General features: G+C 34.4%; 1 protein-coding gene across 2 annotated transcripts in view; it reads left to right on the top strand.

Moving 5' to 3' along the window:
• The window catches only part of LOC136982623 (conserved regulator of innate immunity protein 3-like), a 71,170-nt gene extending 57,451 nt beyond the window's left edge, over nt 1-13,719 (top strand). Inside the window, exons 5-6 of one of the 2 annotated variants that reach the window (XM_067279182.1) lie at nt 6,614-6,705; nt 13,493-13,719. In XM_067279182.1, the coding sequence (XP_067135283.1) occupies nt 6,614-6,705; nt 13,493-13,648 (248 nt within the window). In that variant the 3' untranslated portion in view covers nt 13,649-13,719. Of the gene's footprint in view, nt 1-6,610; nt 6,706-13,492 lie in introns of both variants that reach the window. The other variant, XM_067279181.1, reaches the window with a different exon arrangement.
• Nucleotides 13,720-20,434: the final 6,715 nt, after the last annotated feature.

Genomic DNA, 20,434 nt, shown 5'->3' with positions numbered 1-20,434 from the left:
CTCTTTATCAATCACATGGAAATCGTTTTATAAAGATAAACAATAACAACGTACAAGGGATGCGGCCACGCATTTTTGTTATATAATTTTATTCTTTTATTCTGTAATATATGTATATTAGGCGTCGTGCGCGATATATTTATAGTTGCGCATGCACATTTATTAATTTTCGTATTTAGTTCCATTTTATCGTTCTTTTATTAATTTGAGTTGTAACTGAAGAAGACCGTTAAAAACGATCGAAAACGTTTTTAATTTATTAAAACATTTGTTGCTGGATGATTAAAGGTGCAAATTTTCATATTAATTCTAATTTCTAGTAATTTAAAGTTGGTTTCTACGTAATAATCAAATAAATAAAAATGTATGACACACTTCTAATCACTGTATAACATTGGGTTATAATTTGGTAGTAATAATTATAAATTACTAATGAATTTAACCCAAGTGGCAGGCATTAACACCATCTTGTATTAAATTTAATAATTATAATTTAATTAAATACCTGATTCTTAAGTATCCAATACATTGCAATGTATCGGGTACTTAAGAAAAAAATGTATATTTAATTTATAGTCTTCAGTGAATTTGTAAAAGAACTTGTAGCCTGAAAAGCATCTGCTTTAACTGAAGAGGAACATAAGTGACCAAAATGCATACAGGTAGGCCTCCTACAACTCAGTAGATATGTTCCTTGAAAATACCACGTTGTGGGAAATCACGTTATAGAAGACACCAACTTAATACAGAAACTGGGATTCAGTTCTAAAAAGAGAAAAACTGCCTTTTATAGTGTAACAAACATTTTCATCATTTTTTAAATTTATGTACATAAAAAGCTTAAATAAAATTCAACATCATATAAAAACTAAAAAGATTATGGTTTCAAGTCAAAATCAAAAAGAAAATGTTATGCTCACAGATTCAGTCCTCATTGTCACTTATTATAGTTGTTTGAGAATGTTTGACTGGCCTTATTTCAAGATCTGAGCTTACACTTGCACTGCACTTGTGTGATCCATTGCGATTTTTCTGTTATGTGAAAGATAATTTGTTTCTAGATACCCTAAACTGCGTTGTAAAGTACAGCATTGTAAGAAAATTTCTGCATTTTTCCAACCACATTGGAGTAAAAACACATTGTAAAGGTACTGTGTTGTAGGAGGCCTACCTGTATTTAATAAAATAGAAAAGCCAAAAAAATTTCATGGTGTCCAAGTGAAAACATTTCAAAAGGTGTGATAAGTCTTCAGACTAGAAACCAATACCAAAGCTTAATTATTATTAAATTTTAAAACAAAGTCAAGCTATTACTTATTGTAACATTGTCATAATGCCGGGCTGCAATTTTTAATCATATTTGTAATTTATATTTATTTAATTTAAAATATATGCTCTCCACCTTAAATTAATAGTGGCTTGGTTTGCTCTGATACATCATACTTTTCCTTTAACGATAGAGTTGACCTGGTCATCTAACACCTTTCGGGGGAAGTTTTTGAGTTGAAATAATAGGACTTCTGGTTTGCATCAGAAGTTTGTATATAGTTAATTGGGGCCTCCTGCCCCTAATATTTTCATATCTGGTCTCATCTTTCATCTCTCTAACTCTGTTCTCAAGATTAAGGAAGGAGAAACTATTTTGCAAATCAATATTACATCATTCATTAATCAAATCATTTTTTTCATTTATTGTATTTAAATCTTTTCTTTAAAGTGATTTAATTTAAATCAATTTTTGATAATTAACTAATAAAAGTTGAATTTGTTTGACTGATTAAAATGCATGTTTCTTTATTCACTTGAAAGTTTTTCTGAAGTAAATTTGTTATCCATTTTTTGATTCTCACCACCTATTTTAGTACAACTTTTTATAGAGAAATTTTATATATAAATATTTGGATACTTTGTGGTGTCTTTCCTTATAAAACAAATCATAGCGTGACAAGTTGGAGTCAGACTATTTGTTTACTGACTGCACCACACCGAATGAAAATAATCATTGTTTTTTTTTTAACTCTGGCATCTTATTTTCCATTACTTTTGAAAGATTTTTTTAACATGGAAGTGTATTCTATTTTTTGTGCATATTGTTCTAATGTGATAATTTTTTTGAAAGCATTGACAAAGCAGGTTATTTTTTCACTTTCTTCAATATCTATCGCTAAAATATGTAAAATATAAAAATTTTTAGTTTAAGCAAGATTAATTATACTTAAGTTAATAATTTTTACCTAGACCAGTGGCTGCTTCATCTTGGTCATCATCTAGTTCCATTTTTCCTGACTATTATCCAAAATAGCATTTAGAAGTTTATCAATTGTTACATCATTCACAACTGCAATATCTTTGACTATGTTAATATCATCCTGAGGTGTTACATTATTTTCATTTAATCCCTCTATAAAGTCTGAATGTTAGTAATTTCTTGCGATAAATTCAGCTCTTATATTTTGGCTTCATTTTCATTGAAAATAAAGCCTACCTTTCTGAAACAGTTTCTTTTGCAGTTATTGCTGATATTTTTGTGAGCATCTGATATTCATCAAACAGTTTCAATACAGAAATTTTACTAGATAATTCAGATGAGAAATTACATGACTCCATATTGGCATAAATTGATTGCAATACTTGCTTTCTATATAATGCACTTTAAAATTTTAAATAACTCCATGATTTAATGGTTGTAATAAGCTTGTGGTATTTGCCAACAGAAAACATAATTTAATATTAGATAAATCAAAATCGTGGGTGGCATACAACTTTATTTAAAAAGAGAAGAATATGCCTTTTCTAAATTTTCATTTTTCTGTTTAAAGTGTAGTGTCTAAGAAGTATCGAAAGTACTCCAGACAATAAGTTGGGTAAAATGTATGTGTGAGGACTTTACATAGACGCCTTGACTTACAATTAACAAAGTTTTAATAATAGACAAATACATCAGAACTTACACTACTTACTACCAGATACAATTAACAACACTTGTGACAATTAATAGATCCTTTTTTGGGGAGCCAATCCTGTGATCTAAACAAAAATTAATTTTACACTATAATTCTTCAGATGAAGGTCACTCACTGAATCTCCATAGTATGAGAACACATTTTTTTCTAGGGATCCAAGAATCCACTCTCAACAGTCTCGGCCACATGGTTCACTGAAGAGCTCAGAGAACGATAATATTAGTCTTATCCAGTTATACACCCCAAACACTCAGTCTAATGATAATTTATCATGATGTATAACTTACTACGATGCAATCTGATTGCTTCTCAAGTGGTTTGCTACCAGTCGTCCAAACCGGGTCATGTCCCTCTTTCTTCCTACTTCACTCCCCACTCCAAACAAGCCTCTGTACATGTTATCCAAGTCCCGGCTAGAAAAGAGATGATTCATCCGCACATGTGTTACACCCTTCACCTGGTCACATACAACCAATTGTTGCACGGCAGACGATGCCACCCAAAAAAGGTGGTTCTACCAGAACAGAAATTATTAACATTTCTTCATTTACACAATTACAATTTCAGGCATGGACTAACGAAACATATTACACAAAGGACATAAACATATACAAAAGTTATATGAAAAAAATGCATATAGTGATGCAGCACTACAAAAGAATTGCCATTATAACTTAATTGAAGTCATTCATGCTGTCTTATTTGCCATCCATGTGATGGGTAGTTTGTGAATATTTAAATTTTTGAAGCAGTGGAGTTTGAAATTCTTTCCTATGACTAATGGCTTTCCCATTGTTCCATCAGCAAAAATTCACAAGAGAATTGTGAGTCATTCTTTCAGTTTCTTCTCTCTAACACATTATCTTTTTATAAATTCAAAGTTCTGTTCGAAAAAACAATTCAATTTCATCACAATTAGCAACTTTTTTGATTCATAGTCCTTAGTTAATTCAGTCAATTTCTGATTCCAGTCTTCTATTATTGTCAGGTCAACATCTTTAGTATACCCTCAAATTGGCTTAAAAGTTATTTTGTGTCGAGTTTTCAAGCTTTCTAGTCAACTATTAGAAGCCTCGAATGACTCATTCTTCAAATCTTGTGTGATAATTCTGGCTTTCTGTTGTAGAATAGGGCCTGAAATTGGAATATTACATAATCTTGCATTTAGAAACCATTCGTACACTTTGTTAACAGTTTCATTTCCAGTTTTTCTCATTTTTCTTTTTGAATCTCCCTGACATTTACCACATAACTGTTGTTCTTTGCTTTTCAGAATTTGATAAACTTGTGAGAGCCTGGCTTAAACAGCTTACACTGTACTTAATGATGGAGTTGAAGTATTGGCTTTTGGGAAAGAATTCTGTTAATTAATCAAACTCGGCTGGAGAATTATGAAAAATTTGGAAATAAAAACAAAATAAAACATATATATTAATATATAGGAATTAATAATTTCCAATACTTTTAGACTAGATTTTAAAAATAATTTTGATATAATAAATATGACTTTTACAGTTCATTCTGTTATTGTTTTGCTTCTTACAAGGAGGTTATTCCTTTTTTTAATAAATTTTAATTACAAAGCAAAAATGAAATTATTTCTTTAAACTACTGGAATAAACTTTTGATATTTGTTAATGATGATTAATTTTATTTTGAAAGTAGTTCATTTTAATTTTATATTTTCAGGTAATAATTTAGTTGCTAATATAATAAAACATAAAAAGTTGCAGGTAATAAAAGTATGTTGATACTTAACAGATTTAAAGCCTGCAACTGGGTGCTCATCTTTATAGGCTCATCACAAGCCTACAAAGTTCACTTGCAGCCTGCATCAGGGAAGGTTGTTTATCACTGGACTAACTGAAAAATAATAATATATTATTAAATGTAGTATATAATTGTTTTTAATTTTTCCAAATTTATTCATTTTATTAAAATAATTATAACTAATAAAATGCTTTTACAGATCTAGATAATGATGAATATTTATTATTCAGAAATATATAAACAGTGTTATAAATTTTAATATTCTAATGTATCACATAAGCTGGTTCTCAAACATCTTGTGATACATAAACCAGTCTCGAATCTTACCAGCAAAAAATTATTTTTTAAATTTACAAGGAATTTTTTTTGTTTTAACATGAAGTTAACAGAAGAAAACACAGGGCTGCTTTGTCTTTTTTCATTTTATGTTCTTTTCACACCTCAGGAATAAACAGTCTTAAGGCAGAGTTGATCTTTTATTGTATGCTCTTATCCATTTTAGAATGTAAAACATGTAAAAAGTTTTCCATTGGCACAGTGGTGTAGCGAGGCGGGTGCAAGGGGGTGTATCATGCACCAGGCACCACTTGCAGAGGGGCGCCCAAATGGTCTCCAAGACTATGTGTTTCTATAGGGGGAGAGGGGTGCCAATAAAGTGTCGGGCACCAGTTATGTTTGCTATGCCACTGCATTGGCAATGGCTAAAATTGTAAATGTGTATATATGTTACCGGCAAAACCCGTTTTTGCGCCAAACTAGTTTTGCCTAGGCCAAACTAGTTTAGAATTATTATTCAAGTATATTAATGGTTAATTTAAGTTCATCATAAAACACAAATAAGTTCATTTTTAATTTTAGTTTGATTTTAAAAGTTATTTTTATTATTTCGTTTGAATTTTTGAAAATATTTTCAAAAGTTAATTACCTTTAAAAGTGCACGGCTTAATAAAAAAATACAAATTGATAAGTACTGATTAGCTTATTTTTATTTTATAGTTTTATACAAATGTTGTGTCACTTCTAATCAATACCGTTTTTGGTTAATTTTATCCTAGGTATCGAAGATGGTGGCTTGTCTCTGATTCCAGCGATCAGAAGACAGGGAACAGTGGGGATGCACATTTTAACCTAACTTAATTTATTCTAATAATTTGGTTGCTAATAATTATGGTAATTTATTAGAATAGGTTAGGTTAGGTTAGAACGTGCATCCCCACTGTTTCCTGTCTTCTGATTGCTGAAATCGGAGACAAGCCACCACTTTCGATATCTAGGGTAACATCAACCTCGTTTTTTATAATTAAGTAGACTATGAATAAATATTCTTCATCTAATTGATTGCCTTTTAATTTTATTTTAACTATTAATATATTTAACCATTAATATACTCGAATAATAATTCTAAACTAGTTTGGCCTGACATGCTTACGCCAAACTAGTTTGGCCTAGGCAAAACTAGTTTGGCGTAAAATTGGGTATTGCCGATAACATATATATTAACAATAATAAAAATAGTTAATAGCCAGGACAATAATTACATTTAAATAATTACAAGAAAATTTGTTTTTTTCTTGTAATTATGGTCTTGGCTATTTAGTAGTTTTATTAATGTTTCATACATAAACATCTTAAAGCCCAATGTTCAATAAAGCCAAATCATCTAGCTTTATTAATGTTTAAAAAAATTATTGTTTAACATTTATATACTGTATAAATTCTGGACTTTATAGTGTACTGTGTAAATTATAATAAATAAATTACTAAACAATGGACAAAGTCTAAATTGAATTTGTGATATTATTTGTTCTTAAAATTGATCAATAACTTCTATTATAATATTTTCATTAATAAAAATTATTTCTTAAAATTATTTCTAGAAGGAATGCCATTCTACATCAATTTTTGTGCAATGTATGAAGGAAAATGTACAAATTCAACTTACTTCATGACAAAAGAAACAGGCTTAGATGGGGTAAGAAAGACATTATATAATCTATGAGGGAAAGTCAAAAATTATCCACACTTTATTTTTTTAATTAATTTACACAAATGCATGGGGTTGAATAAGTATGTCATTTTTCCATGGACTTTTTGATGGACCAAGTCCATCAAAAAAGAATGATAGACTTGGTTTGGCAGTAAACAAGCTTGCATATTTTCTCCAAGAAGAAGGTTTTGAGTTGATTGCCCAACTATTTATGCACTGTTTCCCACACTTCTTTGTCTATAGAAAATTGATGACCTTGTAAAGCATCTTTGAGCTGTTCAAAGAGATGATCAGAAGAGGAGAGATCTGGACTGTAGGCAGGGTGTTCCAGCACCTGTAAACCCAAATGGTTAATGGTTTCAATGGTCTGTCCAGCCATGTATGGGTGTGCATTGTCACGCAACAGTTCAGTTCAGTTATTTTATTTTATTTGTAACATACTAAAAGTACATAGCTGGTGTCAAATAACATAACCAGGTTGTTACACAGACAGAGGAATAAAATACAGAACAATATAGATTACAATGGTAGTTACATGGTATAATTTGAAAACAAAAAGAAATACAGAAACAAAATGCAAAGAAAATACATAGTAAAGTGAGAAATTAAAATTGCGTACATGTACAAATGCAAAGATGCAGAGAGCTGCATTTATGCCAAGCGCGCATATTTACATAATTGAGCAAAACAAGAGGAGGTGAATGGTCACTAAGTGAAGGCTGATACGTCAGTCCGTTTAAAATACATAGTGATTAGGTGTGTTAGGGCACTATAGGTGTGTCTGTGCCGAAGAAAACAGTTTAGGTCTTGTATAGGCCAGTTATAGCCATGCTTCTTGGTGACTGTTCTCAGGTAAAGATGCTCCAGGTCCAACATGGGACAGTTGAGAATGTAATGTTTGGAGCCATCCATGGTGCTACAGATCGAGCACTCGGAGTTGCTATTGTTCTTAAATCTAGCCAGGCACGAACCTATCATGGTTTGTGAACATTTGGTGGTCACGTGGCTAGGAGTGTACCAATCATAAGTCAGGAATTCACTGATGTCGGGAACAAAGTCATGAGTAATAGTGTTATTACTACTCCAATCCTGATGCCAAGTGGCAATTAGGTCCTGTGTAGAATATTCTTGACTGTATATAAGTTGATCTTTTTATAGGCAGTAGAGAGGTTCTGGTCAGTAGATGCAGCTTTGGCAAAGGCATCTGCCCTCTCGTTGCTCTGAAGTGCTCTAGTCCAGTTAAAGAAAAATTGGCAGGTTGAGTTGTTGATGGTTTGCTGAATGTTGTGTATGATTGGGTGGAGGTTCTTAGTCTGAAGAGAGACCAGAGCTGAGGCGCTGTCGGTGGTAATGCTTATTCTTTTGTTATTAAGATGGCGATTGACCCAGGTAACGGCCATGCTGATGGCAAAAAGTTCGGCTTGGTATACAGTGCAGTTTTCACTGAGCCTAAATTGCCCAGTAAAAATTTCAGTGCCATTGTTATACACTACAAAACTGCAACCAATGCTAGAGTCCGATTTCGATCCATCATTAAATATGTGGTAATCAGAATTGCTGGGGATCTCGAGGTGGATGTTACACGGAGTAGCTGGATACCTTGATTGGGCAAAGGGGATATCTCTTTCAAGGTCCTCGTTTAGAATATTATATCTGGTAGTGCTGATGTTTCGGCCCCACTTAATGTGCCAGAGCTTGGTGTTTGAAGTGATTATTTTATTGATGGGGCCTTCCTGGCCAGAATTTGAATAGAAGCGTTTGGCACTGTGCTATATGCTGTGATAATTTGGATCAGAGCTCTCCTCTGAGCAGAGACGAGCTTACGTTTGATGTGGACCTTTTTGACAGCATGTCCACAGCTACAGTAACACTTTCTTCCAACAATAGGCCTTGGCATTTGGTGCAAATTGCTGGCTTCAGATTGTTAGCCAGCAAATCAGTGTATCTTGCACTGTTGATCATATGCCTGTTTTCCAGATAGTCTTCCAGTATAGGCCCTTGTGGGTCTCAAAAAGTGGTTAGCATTACTTCTCCCATAGAAGATTCAGTCTTGAATTTCTCCTTCATTGGAGATGTTGGGTATTTCCACTCCATACTTTTCATTTTGGATTCTGGCGCATAGTGAGGACCCCAAGTTTCATTTCCTGTGCATATTCTGCTCAAAAATGCTTCACCTTCATTGTTGTAGTGGTTGAGTAAGCATTGGCAGATCTCAACACATTTGTACTTATGCTCTGCAGTAAGTTCTCACTTGGCACCCAATCTCACACAGACTTTATGGAATCTGAGCTCATTGTTGATGATTTGATAAGCAGAACCATGATTAATCTGCAGAGAACACACTATATTGTCGATGGTAACTCGACAGTTTGCCAGTATCATTTCTCAAGCTTTCTGAATCCTCTTGTCAGTGGTGGAGGTTGATGGATGTCCTGCTCTCTCTTCATGCATCACATTTGTCTGGCCACTTTTAAACTCTCAATCCACTCCTATACACTTCTGTGCGGTAGAACACTGCCCCTGTACAGTGGGTGATTGGTTAACAAACATAATTAGTTCCAAGACTGTGTTTGCTATCCAAATTGTTCATTAACTGATTATCAATTTACCATAGATTTTTATGGGAATTTGATTAATTCGTTCTGGAGACCCCAAAAAATAAAAAAATATATAATTTCTTACTACATTTATTTATATGTAATACTAAAAATACATATACATACAGTCTTGCATTTTTATCAATCATGTTTTCCATTTTAATTAATTAAAACAAAGTAATTAATAGCATTGTTGTTGTAACCTCAATCTGATTTAGATAACTGTTGTTCTGTTATCCTCCCACTTCAAAAGATTTTTAATAGCCGTTTTTGGCATTGATCCTCCTTCATCTTCCGCTTTTTCAGAAGAAAACGCATCTCGCTGAGTTTCTTGGTCTTCATTTAAGAGTTCTTGGAGTTCTTCTGTCATCAGATCAGTTTCAGGTTTTCATTATGAGCTTTTCAATGGTCTTTATTTCTCAGATGTAATTTTCATTACTCCTTTAGCTGTTTGAGTCTTCTTGATTATATCTTTCTTAGCAAAGATTGTGCCTACTGTACACCTGTTCAAGCCACACTGCCTAGCAATATCAGACATCTGCCCATTCTCTACCTTGGTTATTATTTCTTTCCAGGTTTCTGTGGTGAACACAGTTCTTGACACGCCACTCTTTTTAGGCTCCACAATATTTTCAGTTTCTTTTTTAAATAAAAAGTTCAGAAAAGCACTTACAAAAATTCAGAGAACAGAAATCATCTAGCGTACCAAAAAATTATGTAAATGTGAAGCCCAGATGAAATTCAAAATTTGGTGTTAAAACATTAACGAATATCTGGTTGGACAGTTAAACTCTCGCCTTTCAAAAATAAAAACCGATGCAAAACTTAACAAGTGCCAGTCAAACAGTCTCGCAAAAATTATAAAAAAATTCTTTGTCAGAAAGGTAAACAAAAGGCTGGAATTAAAGATTAGAGTTTTAAAGTTTGGAGGAATGCTATCCGATCAGTATCGGTTGAGTGTCAATGTCAATGTCTCTTGCGCTCCGAAAGGTTGGGAAGACCAATTGGTATTCACTATTTTACGTCGTTTTTTCTTGTGTTTGTTCTGTGAGATGTTCCTTGTACGAACATAAAAATCTTTCGTGAAAGTGTTCGTTGTTCGATTTGTTTGCAGTCTGAAGCCTTCAATGAATATCAGCCCCTGGTATACCTTCTGACCAGAGAAATCGGATCACTGTTCTTTGTTTCTCGTTAGTACACAATGTGGGCAGAGCAGCCACATTTACACAAACGGAAACAAGAAAAATGACTAGCAACGTCAAACTTTGATAATGTGACCACAGAAGTATTAACTCTAAGCATGCATGTGCAGAAGAGTGTGACAAACATAACAATGTGTTATGGCAAAAGTGCAGATGATTTTTGACTTTCCTACGTACATATAAAGTAAAATTTTCAATAAACATTCAGATTCTTTGAATATATTGACACAACCGCCTTATGTATCCGAGAACTAATATTTATTATCCTACTAATGCTCCACAGGTCATCCTCGAATATTTTTGAAATATTTGGAATGTTTCTTTGTATCGGTTCCAGTTCGAATGTTACGCAAAACAAAATTCAAATTTCTATATCCGTTCAAACAATTTATTTAAATATAAATATATAAAAGGTAAATAGAATATAAATAAATACATGGATCCAAGTAAATTAAAATAACATAAAACAAAATAAAATAGGGTAAATTAACATAATAAAATATATCAACACAATAAACCTAATTATATGGACCAAGTGCATGCTGTATAACATATTATACTGGGTTATGATCAATCATATACTTCCATTCTGTTGGTAAATTTGTGGCATCTTTATAGTTCAAACATTTGCTCGTACCGCCAGATCTATATATTACAAATTTTTCCAAAGTCATTGCTGAAGATGGTGAGTCCACCAGTCTAATAATCCTAGCTTCATTCCAATCAATCACTGAACCTTCAGTTTGTGCTACTTCGTAGTACAGATAGTGTGTTATCGTAATGCCCTTTACTGATACACGTGTTCCTTAAGCCTTTTACTCAACTTTCTGGTGGTGACACCAATATATTCTGTATTTAGCCCTAGTTGATCATTTTTATATGGTATTCTGTACACTCTAGACTGCTCCTCCTCCTTTATCTTGTCCATGTCATTTCTAAGTAGAATATAAATCGTGGGAGCCCATTTATATATTAATCTTGTACTCTTGTAGTTGGCTACTTCCTTCCTAATATTGGACATTCCTCCGATATATGTGAATTTAGTAATTTATTTGTTTGTATTCTTTTTTGCCTTCTTTTTATTAGGTACCAAGTATGATGCTATTTAACTCTTGCCGCTTGTGGTATATGTTAGAGCAGTAATTAAATTCCTTTCTAATAAGAGCCCTAAATGCAGACAGTTTGTAAGCAGGCAGATCATTGGATGAGGAAGGAATGTACAATGGGTTGTGTGTAGGTTTAATGCTTACCTTAGTGGTTAAGGAACCATTTTCAAATGTAATGTTAATGTCTAAAAAATGCACTTCTGTTTTACTAAGTTGCTCTAATTTTAGTTTTAAGCCATCCTCATTGGAATTTATCTCATTCAAAAAATGCTGTATTCTTCTGTCATTCTTCCATAGAATGAATACATCGTCTACATATCTTTTGTGTAAGATTATTTCATCTTTAAAATTCCTAACTGTAATCTGTTCTAATTTACGTAGAACCAATTCACAAAGTAACCCGGACATCGGGCTGCCCATGGGCACACCTTTCCTTTGTTTATATATTTTGCCTTCAAAGCTAAAGAATGACTGGAAACATATCGAGTCGGCAAGCATCTTCATATCTTCAGGGTAGGCCGTCACGCCTGGGTTTAATATGCGTAAGGCGTTCATTAAGGCATGATAACACGTATCTAGTTTCATTGACGGATATAGATTTTCAAAGTCCATGATTGTACCATTCATCCATTAAATATACGTTTTGCAGTTCACTAACTAAGCTTAGTGGGTTCTTCGTGACAAAATGGTTATTTTCCATGCGTTTCGATAAATATCCATGGAGGCGCTTCTCAAGTTTATATGTCGGTCCTTTACACTTTTCGACCACTTCTCCTTGTTACTCTTGTGCGTTTTTGCGAATCCGAGCAGTCTAGGTACAGTACACTTGGGCCTGTGATACTGGTTTCTTTGAGAAATGGAAAGATAGCGTTAATGAGTGATCTCTCTAATTTTTTGATTTTCTCGTCCAATTTATCAACTGTGCTGTAATCTACTCTTTCACATTCGGTCTTTTCTATATATATAATTTTCTAAAGTCCTTGTGTAACGTTGTTTATTCATTATTACTAAATGTTTACTTTTGTCGGCTCTTGTTAATATCAACCCGTTGTCCGCCAATCATTGTCCCGTGCGTTTAATTTGTTTCAATTTTACTTGTTGCGCTTTGTGCCCTTTGCTCCTAAGGGCTATCTTCCATCGGAAGTAGCCCTTGTGTATTTCTTCTAGACTTCTGAGGCCTCTTTCCATTTCTGCTATGGTGTTTTGCCAGTGTGTAGCGTTATCTGGGGCATAGTTGGAGCCTTTTTCTAGGATTCTTTCAATATCTGGTGGAATGCGGATCTGGTCCCACATTATATATGGGACTGGCTTTTCCTTTTCAACCTTCATTATTTGCTTGGCACATATCGGCGGACTTTAACTAACCGGCATATACTTATTATCTAATTAAATGCTATTTTCGAGAAGGCGACCGAAAAAGAAAATTGTAAGCTCAAAATGCCAAAAGATATTTCCGGTTTATAAAGTAGTAAACTTATTAGCAGAGAACAGTTTTTATTTTCTAAATTTTCTAACGAGACTGCCTCGAAAAACAAAACGTATACGTCATACGGGAAGAAAAATTCACAATGCATATCGACCGACGATGCTGTAGTAACCGAAAGAACGTCCGGTAGAATGAGGTAAACACGATTTCGTACGAAATTTCAGGTGGAAATGGCGTTGTATAAGTACGGCATCATACCGGGGTTACCCGTGTTTGAAATGCTGTTCCTTTTTTTATTATTATTAATTATAAATAAATAACGGTTACCTTCCAAAAGACTTTTATACTTCAAAATAATTGCGTTACGGAATAAGTGCCGTAAAGCATTCTATATATTAATATAGGTAAGAAAACTAGGTAACGTCATTCTTTCTTTTGCAGTATCTACACGAACTACTGATACACGTGCTACAGGAAAGAGGAGTGACGTTTCGATTGGTAGAACAGCTACAAGATTACTGCTCGGTTTACCGACACGTTTTATATTTGGAATTTTTAGAAAAGTTGAAAGACTTCGTTATAGATCCTTACAGTTAAATATATTTAATGATTTTGTTCTTATTGTGTAAAATTATACCTATTAAAATTTAAATTATAAGTTTTCGTTACTCGCCGTGTCATCGATTATCGTATTTAAAAATTTTGCTAATAAAAGGGTGGTCGACGTTTTGCGTAATGTGAAAAATTTCGGTAATTGCCTGGGGAAGACAATCGCGATTAGGAGAAGGGAAAAATCGGCTGCAGTCGAAAGATAAAGCGGACTCGGACTACTTATCCCGCTTAATTTACATTTCGCAAATCTTTTTTAAACTCTCGATACCCGATGACAAATTATTTACTTTAAAGGCGAAGGCCCATCCGTTTTCCAATTGGCAGCAACGATTCATTAAGACGAAATCGACGCTACGGGTTTAGTCCGAGGGCGGGCGGAAATCCTCTTTGAAGGAAATTCGGGATTAAGAAGTCGGCCGAATGTTTGAATAAAGGATTTATCGCTTCCCCGTAGATTACCGTCAAACGGTTTAGTCGTTTGGCGATAACGCGTGAATTATCGGTCCAGCAAAAACACCCAACAAGATAAGCGTGGAAAAATTAACTTCTCCTTTCGGCCTTTGCGTAAATTTGCGAGAGTTCGTTCAATAAAGAAGGGGTGGTCCCCGGCTGCCGACAAAAGATAGGACCGCCTCTCGATTATCCGAATACTTGGCCAATTCCACCGCCCTTACCACTTGTTAATCGCTTTATTCCTTTTGCTACGTTCGACGAACCGACCGAGTAGAAGCAAAGTTTGACGGTAGCTCTTTCGTCGTTCTCGCCTCCCGCCGGTTCTTACGTAAGAAACCGAGAATTGCAAAGAGTTGGGGGCATGCCGTCCGTAGCTATTCGTAGTGTTTGAATTTCTTCTCTCTAGTCAAAAGATTTAAGTTTTCTTAAAATTGCACCGACGATAAAATCCAGCCAAGTGGGAAGCGCCGTAGCGGACGACTGCTTCCGGGTCGTTTGTTTTCTAATTTATACTCGCGTTGCCACGGTCTCTGTGTGTCGTCTTTTAGCTTTTTCTGAATTTAAATCGCTTCGTTTAGGCTACTATAAGGAGTCTTATTGTTAGGGCCTCTATTGTAGACAAATTGCTATTTGTGTACGGTTATTACGCCCATAAAACAAGGCTTTCCTGTACGACGTACGAACGGTAGTAAGCCACGGAAAGAACGGATACAATCTTACGATTTCCGTACCTACGGGTTGTCTCGGAACGCTCCTACACTCGTTTTAAAACCCAGCGAGTTTTACAAAATGTCCCGAAAATTTCGATAAGTAAATCGGATGTGCCCTGTTCAACGGTTTTATCTTCGACGTCCCGTACTGGATACAAATAGACTATCCCGGCCGGAAGTTAATTTTTTAAAATAGAGCGTGGTATTTTTTATTTCGGATTGATACGAAAGATTAAAAAGTGAAATGTTTTGTTGTACAGGTACATTAATTGAAAATGTCTTCGCCCGCCGTGACGTGTGCTGTGGACTCTACTTCTGTGTTCCCTGTCGGCTCTGCCATACCGGCTTCGACATCGGTGGGAAAAAATTTGTCGCTGGAATAATTTCGTCTTTGTCTAAGGATCGAAATGCTTGGTCTATTCCATGAATCGTATCGTCCGTTGCAGGGATGTAATCGTAAATTAAAAACTGTCGGGGAGCTAAACGGCGCCCCGCGTTTAATCGCACTGTTTACGGAGTTTGTGCGCGATGTCTGGAAACGGCTTAAATGCGCCAAAATGATCTATATGCTACTGTCATCAAAGAGTATCGGGAATGGTACATTTAAACTGCCCGCGTCTCTGCTTTCGTTGAAAATAAATGCTTGTTTTGTGTGTCAATAATTTCTTGGCCTGTCATTTTTCAAAATATAGACAGTAATCGAGCAAAGAACGTACATTAAATTTTGTTTTCGCCACGGAATTACCGTTACAAAAATATTGCAAAAAGCATTTGGTGACGAGTCTGTCGAAAACCAGAGTTTTTCAGTGATACGAGATGTTGGAGGAAGGCGAAGAACTCGTCGAAGACGAACTACGCTGGTAGACCGTCCACTTCGACTGACGAAGAACTCGTCGCTCCAGTCAGAGATTTGGTGCTCGGTGTCCGTCGTTTAACAGTTGGGGCATTGTCGAACGTGTTCCGGTGTCAATTGTATCTCGTCGAGCGATTTTAAAAGATCGTTTGGGCTTGCGGCGCGTCGCTTCCTCGAATCGTCCCGAAAACAGCGAGTGTTCGAGTGGCCGAGGAAATGCTTTTTCCGAGTGAATCGTTTTTTAAATGCGTGTTACGGATGCATCTATGCTTTTGACACCAAAACGGCTCGACCATCGCGTGAACGGCGCTCGAAAGGTGAAGCGGAGACAGAAAAGATCGCGTCGAAGTCAAGTTGACTTTTCTTCGACTGTCGTGGTGCTGCGCATCACGAATTACTTCCGACTGGCCAAACTGTCGACAAATAATAATTGAACATTTTACGTCGTTAGAGCGAAGCAATTTGTAAAAAACCACCCGATTTGTGACGAGAAAACTCGTGGATTTTGTACCACCGTAATGCATCTGCTCGCAATGTTCTTGTTGGTGAATTTTTGGCCAAAAATTCAAGAAATACGGTCCCGCAAGCTTTGGGGCATCGTACGACTTCCTGTTTCATCAACTAAAATTTCCGCTTCGTGGTTACCATTTTTTGTCGACTGATGCCATAAAACGAATTCTGTTTTATGGCATCAGTCGTTATATGGAACGACTTTAAATTGTGTTTCGAGGATTAGGAAAAACTTCGGAATAAGTTCGTTGCATTGGGAGAGGAATACTTTGAAAAGGACTAAATAAATTTTGATGAAATCTTGAGTTTTATTGAACCATTCCCGATACTTTTTGGTCTTATCGATAATCACAAGTCAGCGCTTGGTGCAAGGACATTTTGTAAGGGTGAAACTTGGCATCTTACGGAATCGTGACAATTACCTTGTACAGTACCAGACGCGAGAATATCTACTTCTCTTTCGTCTGTAATTGGTCCACGGGTCTGTCTATTTTTGTTACAAAGAGGTCGAAGAATACCTTCGGTTCTGGGGTGATACTGAATAGTCTCGTTAAGCGAAACGAGTCACTAAACGAATGACCGACAGGAAATTCGATACTGAACCTGCGTTCTCGTTACGAACGACACTTTCGTTGAAAACTCGTTTACCGAAAGGTTGGTGCGAACTACCTTTGCGTTTAAACGACCGTCGAGTATGTACTTAAAGTTCTTATTTTATTGAAACAGGCAAGATGTGTATTGTTTAATATCATTTATAGTAAATATATTGTCTGTATAATTAAGAAATATAGCCTATATATAAACAGCTTATCTGTAAAAAGTTTGTGCGCGCTCGTGAAGTCTACCATTATTTGGTATTGCGCGCTGTAGAAGTTTTACAACTACAATGTTTATTTTTCATGTTAAGATCATATTTATAAAAACAATGTGATGGCCAAACGATGATGACTATCGATATTTTTAGTACCGGTTTATTCGGCTAATATCGAATTGCCTCGAAATCGATATTTTCAAAATGGCGCGGAAAAACCGTGCAAGTGCTGGCGGCGCTATATCTAATAATGTTCAGTTCATTTTACCAAGATTAATAGAAAGAGCGCGCGATGCAAAAAAATGCAATCGTGAAGTTAAAGCAGCAAACAACAACAGCAATTTGTGGTCACATTTAAAAACAGTCATTATGCTGTTTATGCATTTCGAACAACAATGGCGATCTCAAGTATCACGATCAAACGACAGATTCAGCCCTTCCAGTTAGGGCCTGCGCTACAAAAATTGTCGCCCGAGAAGAATTAAGTTTATTCCGCTTTTTTCGCAGTTGGTAAAGGGAAGGCAATAACAGTTTTTATAGATACGTTGCAATAGAAACGAAGTTTTATTATTACAGACAGAAAACTAAAACTATTTTCGTACAAATTCAAAGACCTAATAAATGCAGGCTTAAAGAATTTATTAAAAAGCGAAACATTGCGTAATTCGATTTCTAATATCGTCGTAATTTATATTTGTTGAATTTCTGTTCGGTCCATGATACAGCTAGTTATGTCAAACTTTCTTCCCTTATTAACGAACACTAGAAGAATTAAAAGAATTTTCAAGAATGTAAAAAAAACCAGCAACGAGTTGCGTAACTTTCTCGGTTGTTAAGATTGTATTTAAATAATTTCTACAGTATTAATCGTACTATTAATAAATTGTGTGACTCCATCTGTTACTGGCTGTGTGTATGTGTTTTGGAGTCATTTCGTTTAATATCAGGAGGGTTAAGTATTAAGAAATGAAATTTGGCACGGTATTTTGTGTATACGGAGCATTGATGCTATTAAATTTTGGTGATTAAAGACCGCGGGGTGGAGAGATAGATGGATGCGTGTGTCGAATCTCGAAAGAGGTCGAACTTAATGAAAATTTTACTTGTTATTAACATCTGCAATTATTTTTTTAAATTATGAAACTCGCCTTAAAATTAAGCTTTTTGCTATTTTATAACAATAAATAAACTTTTCTATAATAAAATTTATAACAAATGGCGCCACACGCAGTTATATTTATTAATAATATAAAAGTTATTTTTCAAATAAAGACTTAACAGACAGGAAAGTTACGCAACTCGTTGCTGGTATTTTTGAAATTCTGATGCATTTCGATAAGGCTGTAATTGAACTTTTTAATAATTTTGACGCTATGTTAATTTTATATAACACTTTGTACCAAATGACAAATCCGCAGAAATACTTAAATTTATATATTATAAACGCGCAGCGACTTAATTTTGGTTTTAGTATTGGCTATCTCTCTGTTTATCCAAATAAGTTTCTACTAGCGCATCATATACTTCTAAATTATACCTGAATGGTTTTGATGCATCGATGCGACTTTTCCATCTAACATCACTTACACCTTTTCAGGCTAAGGATGCTACATAATTTTTAAAACACTATCTGTTAGTGAAACTGGAAAAAATTCACACATTGCTTGCACCAGTGAAAAACTATTAAGGATTTTTCCAAAAGTTGCCGCTGCATCACTGGCAACAATGTCTAAAAAGCGGCACGAGTAGGTAACAGAAAGGGTGCGTTCTTTTATTCCTCCGCGTAACTCCGCGCGAGCGACATCCGTTTAAAAATTCCTGCGGAACGCGTTCCTAAATTCCGGTCGGAGTGCACGCCGTCGAACGGCAAAAACGGCCGTTTGTAGCAGTAGTTTGTCGTAAAACAAGATGGCTTCCTCCATGTCGCATGTGATGGCTTACCAATGCCCGTTATGTGGATATACCAAAGAAAGTTTAGAAGATGTGCAAGCGCATGTTAACTCTCACGGTGTTGTAGCAGGTAAGTGTTATGTCAATTTTTTTTTTGTTTTCGAATAGGTAAGCCATTATTCTAATTTATTCGTGGCTACTTTGAATTCTCAGTCGGCAAGACAATCCAGTTGATGGTTAAATTTTACAAGTGGAACACTTCTTTTATTTATTTATTTTTTAAAAGTGAAAAGGGTTGAAAGTTATCAAAATTTCGCTCGAAAGAAACATAAATAGTTTAATTTTATACACTGTGTAACAGAATTGTAAGGACAACAGTTAAGTTTTAATTTCTCAACTTCAATTTGTAATATTCTTTTCAAATTTTAGATTTATTATAATGAACACAAAACAGTGTTAAAAGTTTATCATCATTAATATTTGATGATGATAATGAAGATATTTATACAAGAATTTTGAAATTAACTGCATTTTTAAATGTAACAATTATAAGGATACCATATTTTTGGTCAAATTCATTTATTTAATACTGTATTTAGTTGGACCTCCTTTGTTGGATAACATTAAACACACTATTCGGCACAGTTTTAATAAATTTTTGTAATTGTTTCACTCCAATATTTTCCCAAGCATCCATAAAACCCAAATTTTAACTGGTTTACATGAAGAAACCAATTATTTTCATCAATTAATGGTCCAAATGAAATTAAATTGTTTTGTTTAGTAGATAGCTGCTTGTTACTTAGTAAGGGGGAAAAAAATCTCTTATTTGTTTTCTTGCTTTGTCTATCCATACATTAGCCACAGCAGTTTTAGAATGATTAATTATTGTGGTTATTTCTCTTAAACACTTATTCAGCATCTCATAATTTATATATATTTCAACTATCAGCCTCTGAAAGTTTTTGCTGTCTTGGCATTGTCATTAGTGTTTAAAACTGTTAAATCATTAAGATTTCAAAAATTTTAAATGACTGGCTGTTATAATATAATAACCATCCATTAAATTGTTTAATAAAATATATTTACATTTGTAGAGTATTATAACTTTAAACCATTCAAAAATAAACTGGTCTTAATTTAAAAATGAGTTCATTTCCAAAATTGCTTTTAAATATCTTAGTGTCATCAAACATTAATGATGATTAATTTTTAACATTTTGTGTTTATTATAATGTATGTGCTATATATATTATCATTAATATACAGTACAGTATATATATACATACATATATACACACATATACTGTATATCAATGATAATTATTAATATTTTAGCAACAGCATACATTTTAACACCTATCCAGGGATTGTTTTAGCTGTAAAATCTAACTCATTTTTTGCTGATGAATTCATTGCCTAGAATATTTCAATTTTTCAACTAGAAGCAGTATAAATTTAGTAGTGAATTTAATTTAAATGTTACAGGAACGTCAGTTCAAGACCAAGACAGTGGGATTTCGATTCCCAGTTCCCAGGAAGAT

This window comes from Centruroides vittatus, unplaced genomic scaffold (genome assembly GCF_030686945.1).
Source record: "Centruroides vittatus isolate TY-2023 unplaced genomic scaffold, ASM3068694v2 contig_854, whole genome shotgun sequence".
Classification (NCBI taxonomy): Eukaryota; Metazoa; Arthropoda; class Arachnida; order Scorpiones; family Buthidae; genus Centruroides; species Centruroides vittatus.
This window is presented reverse-complemented; position numbering and strand designations above follow the sequence as displayed.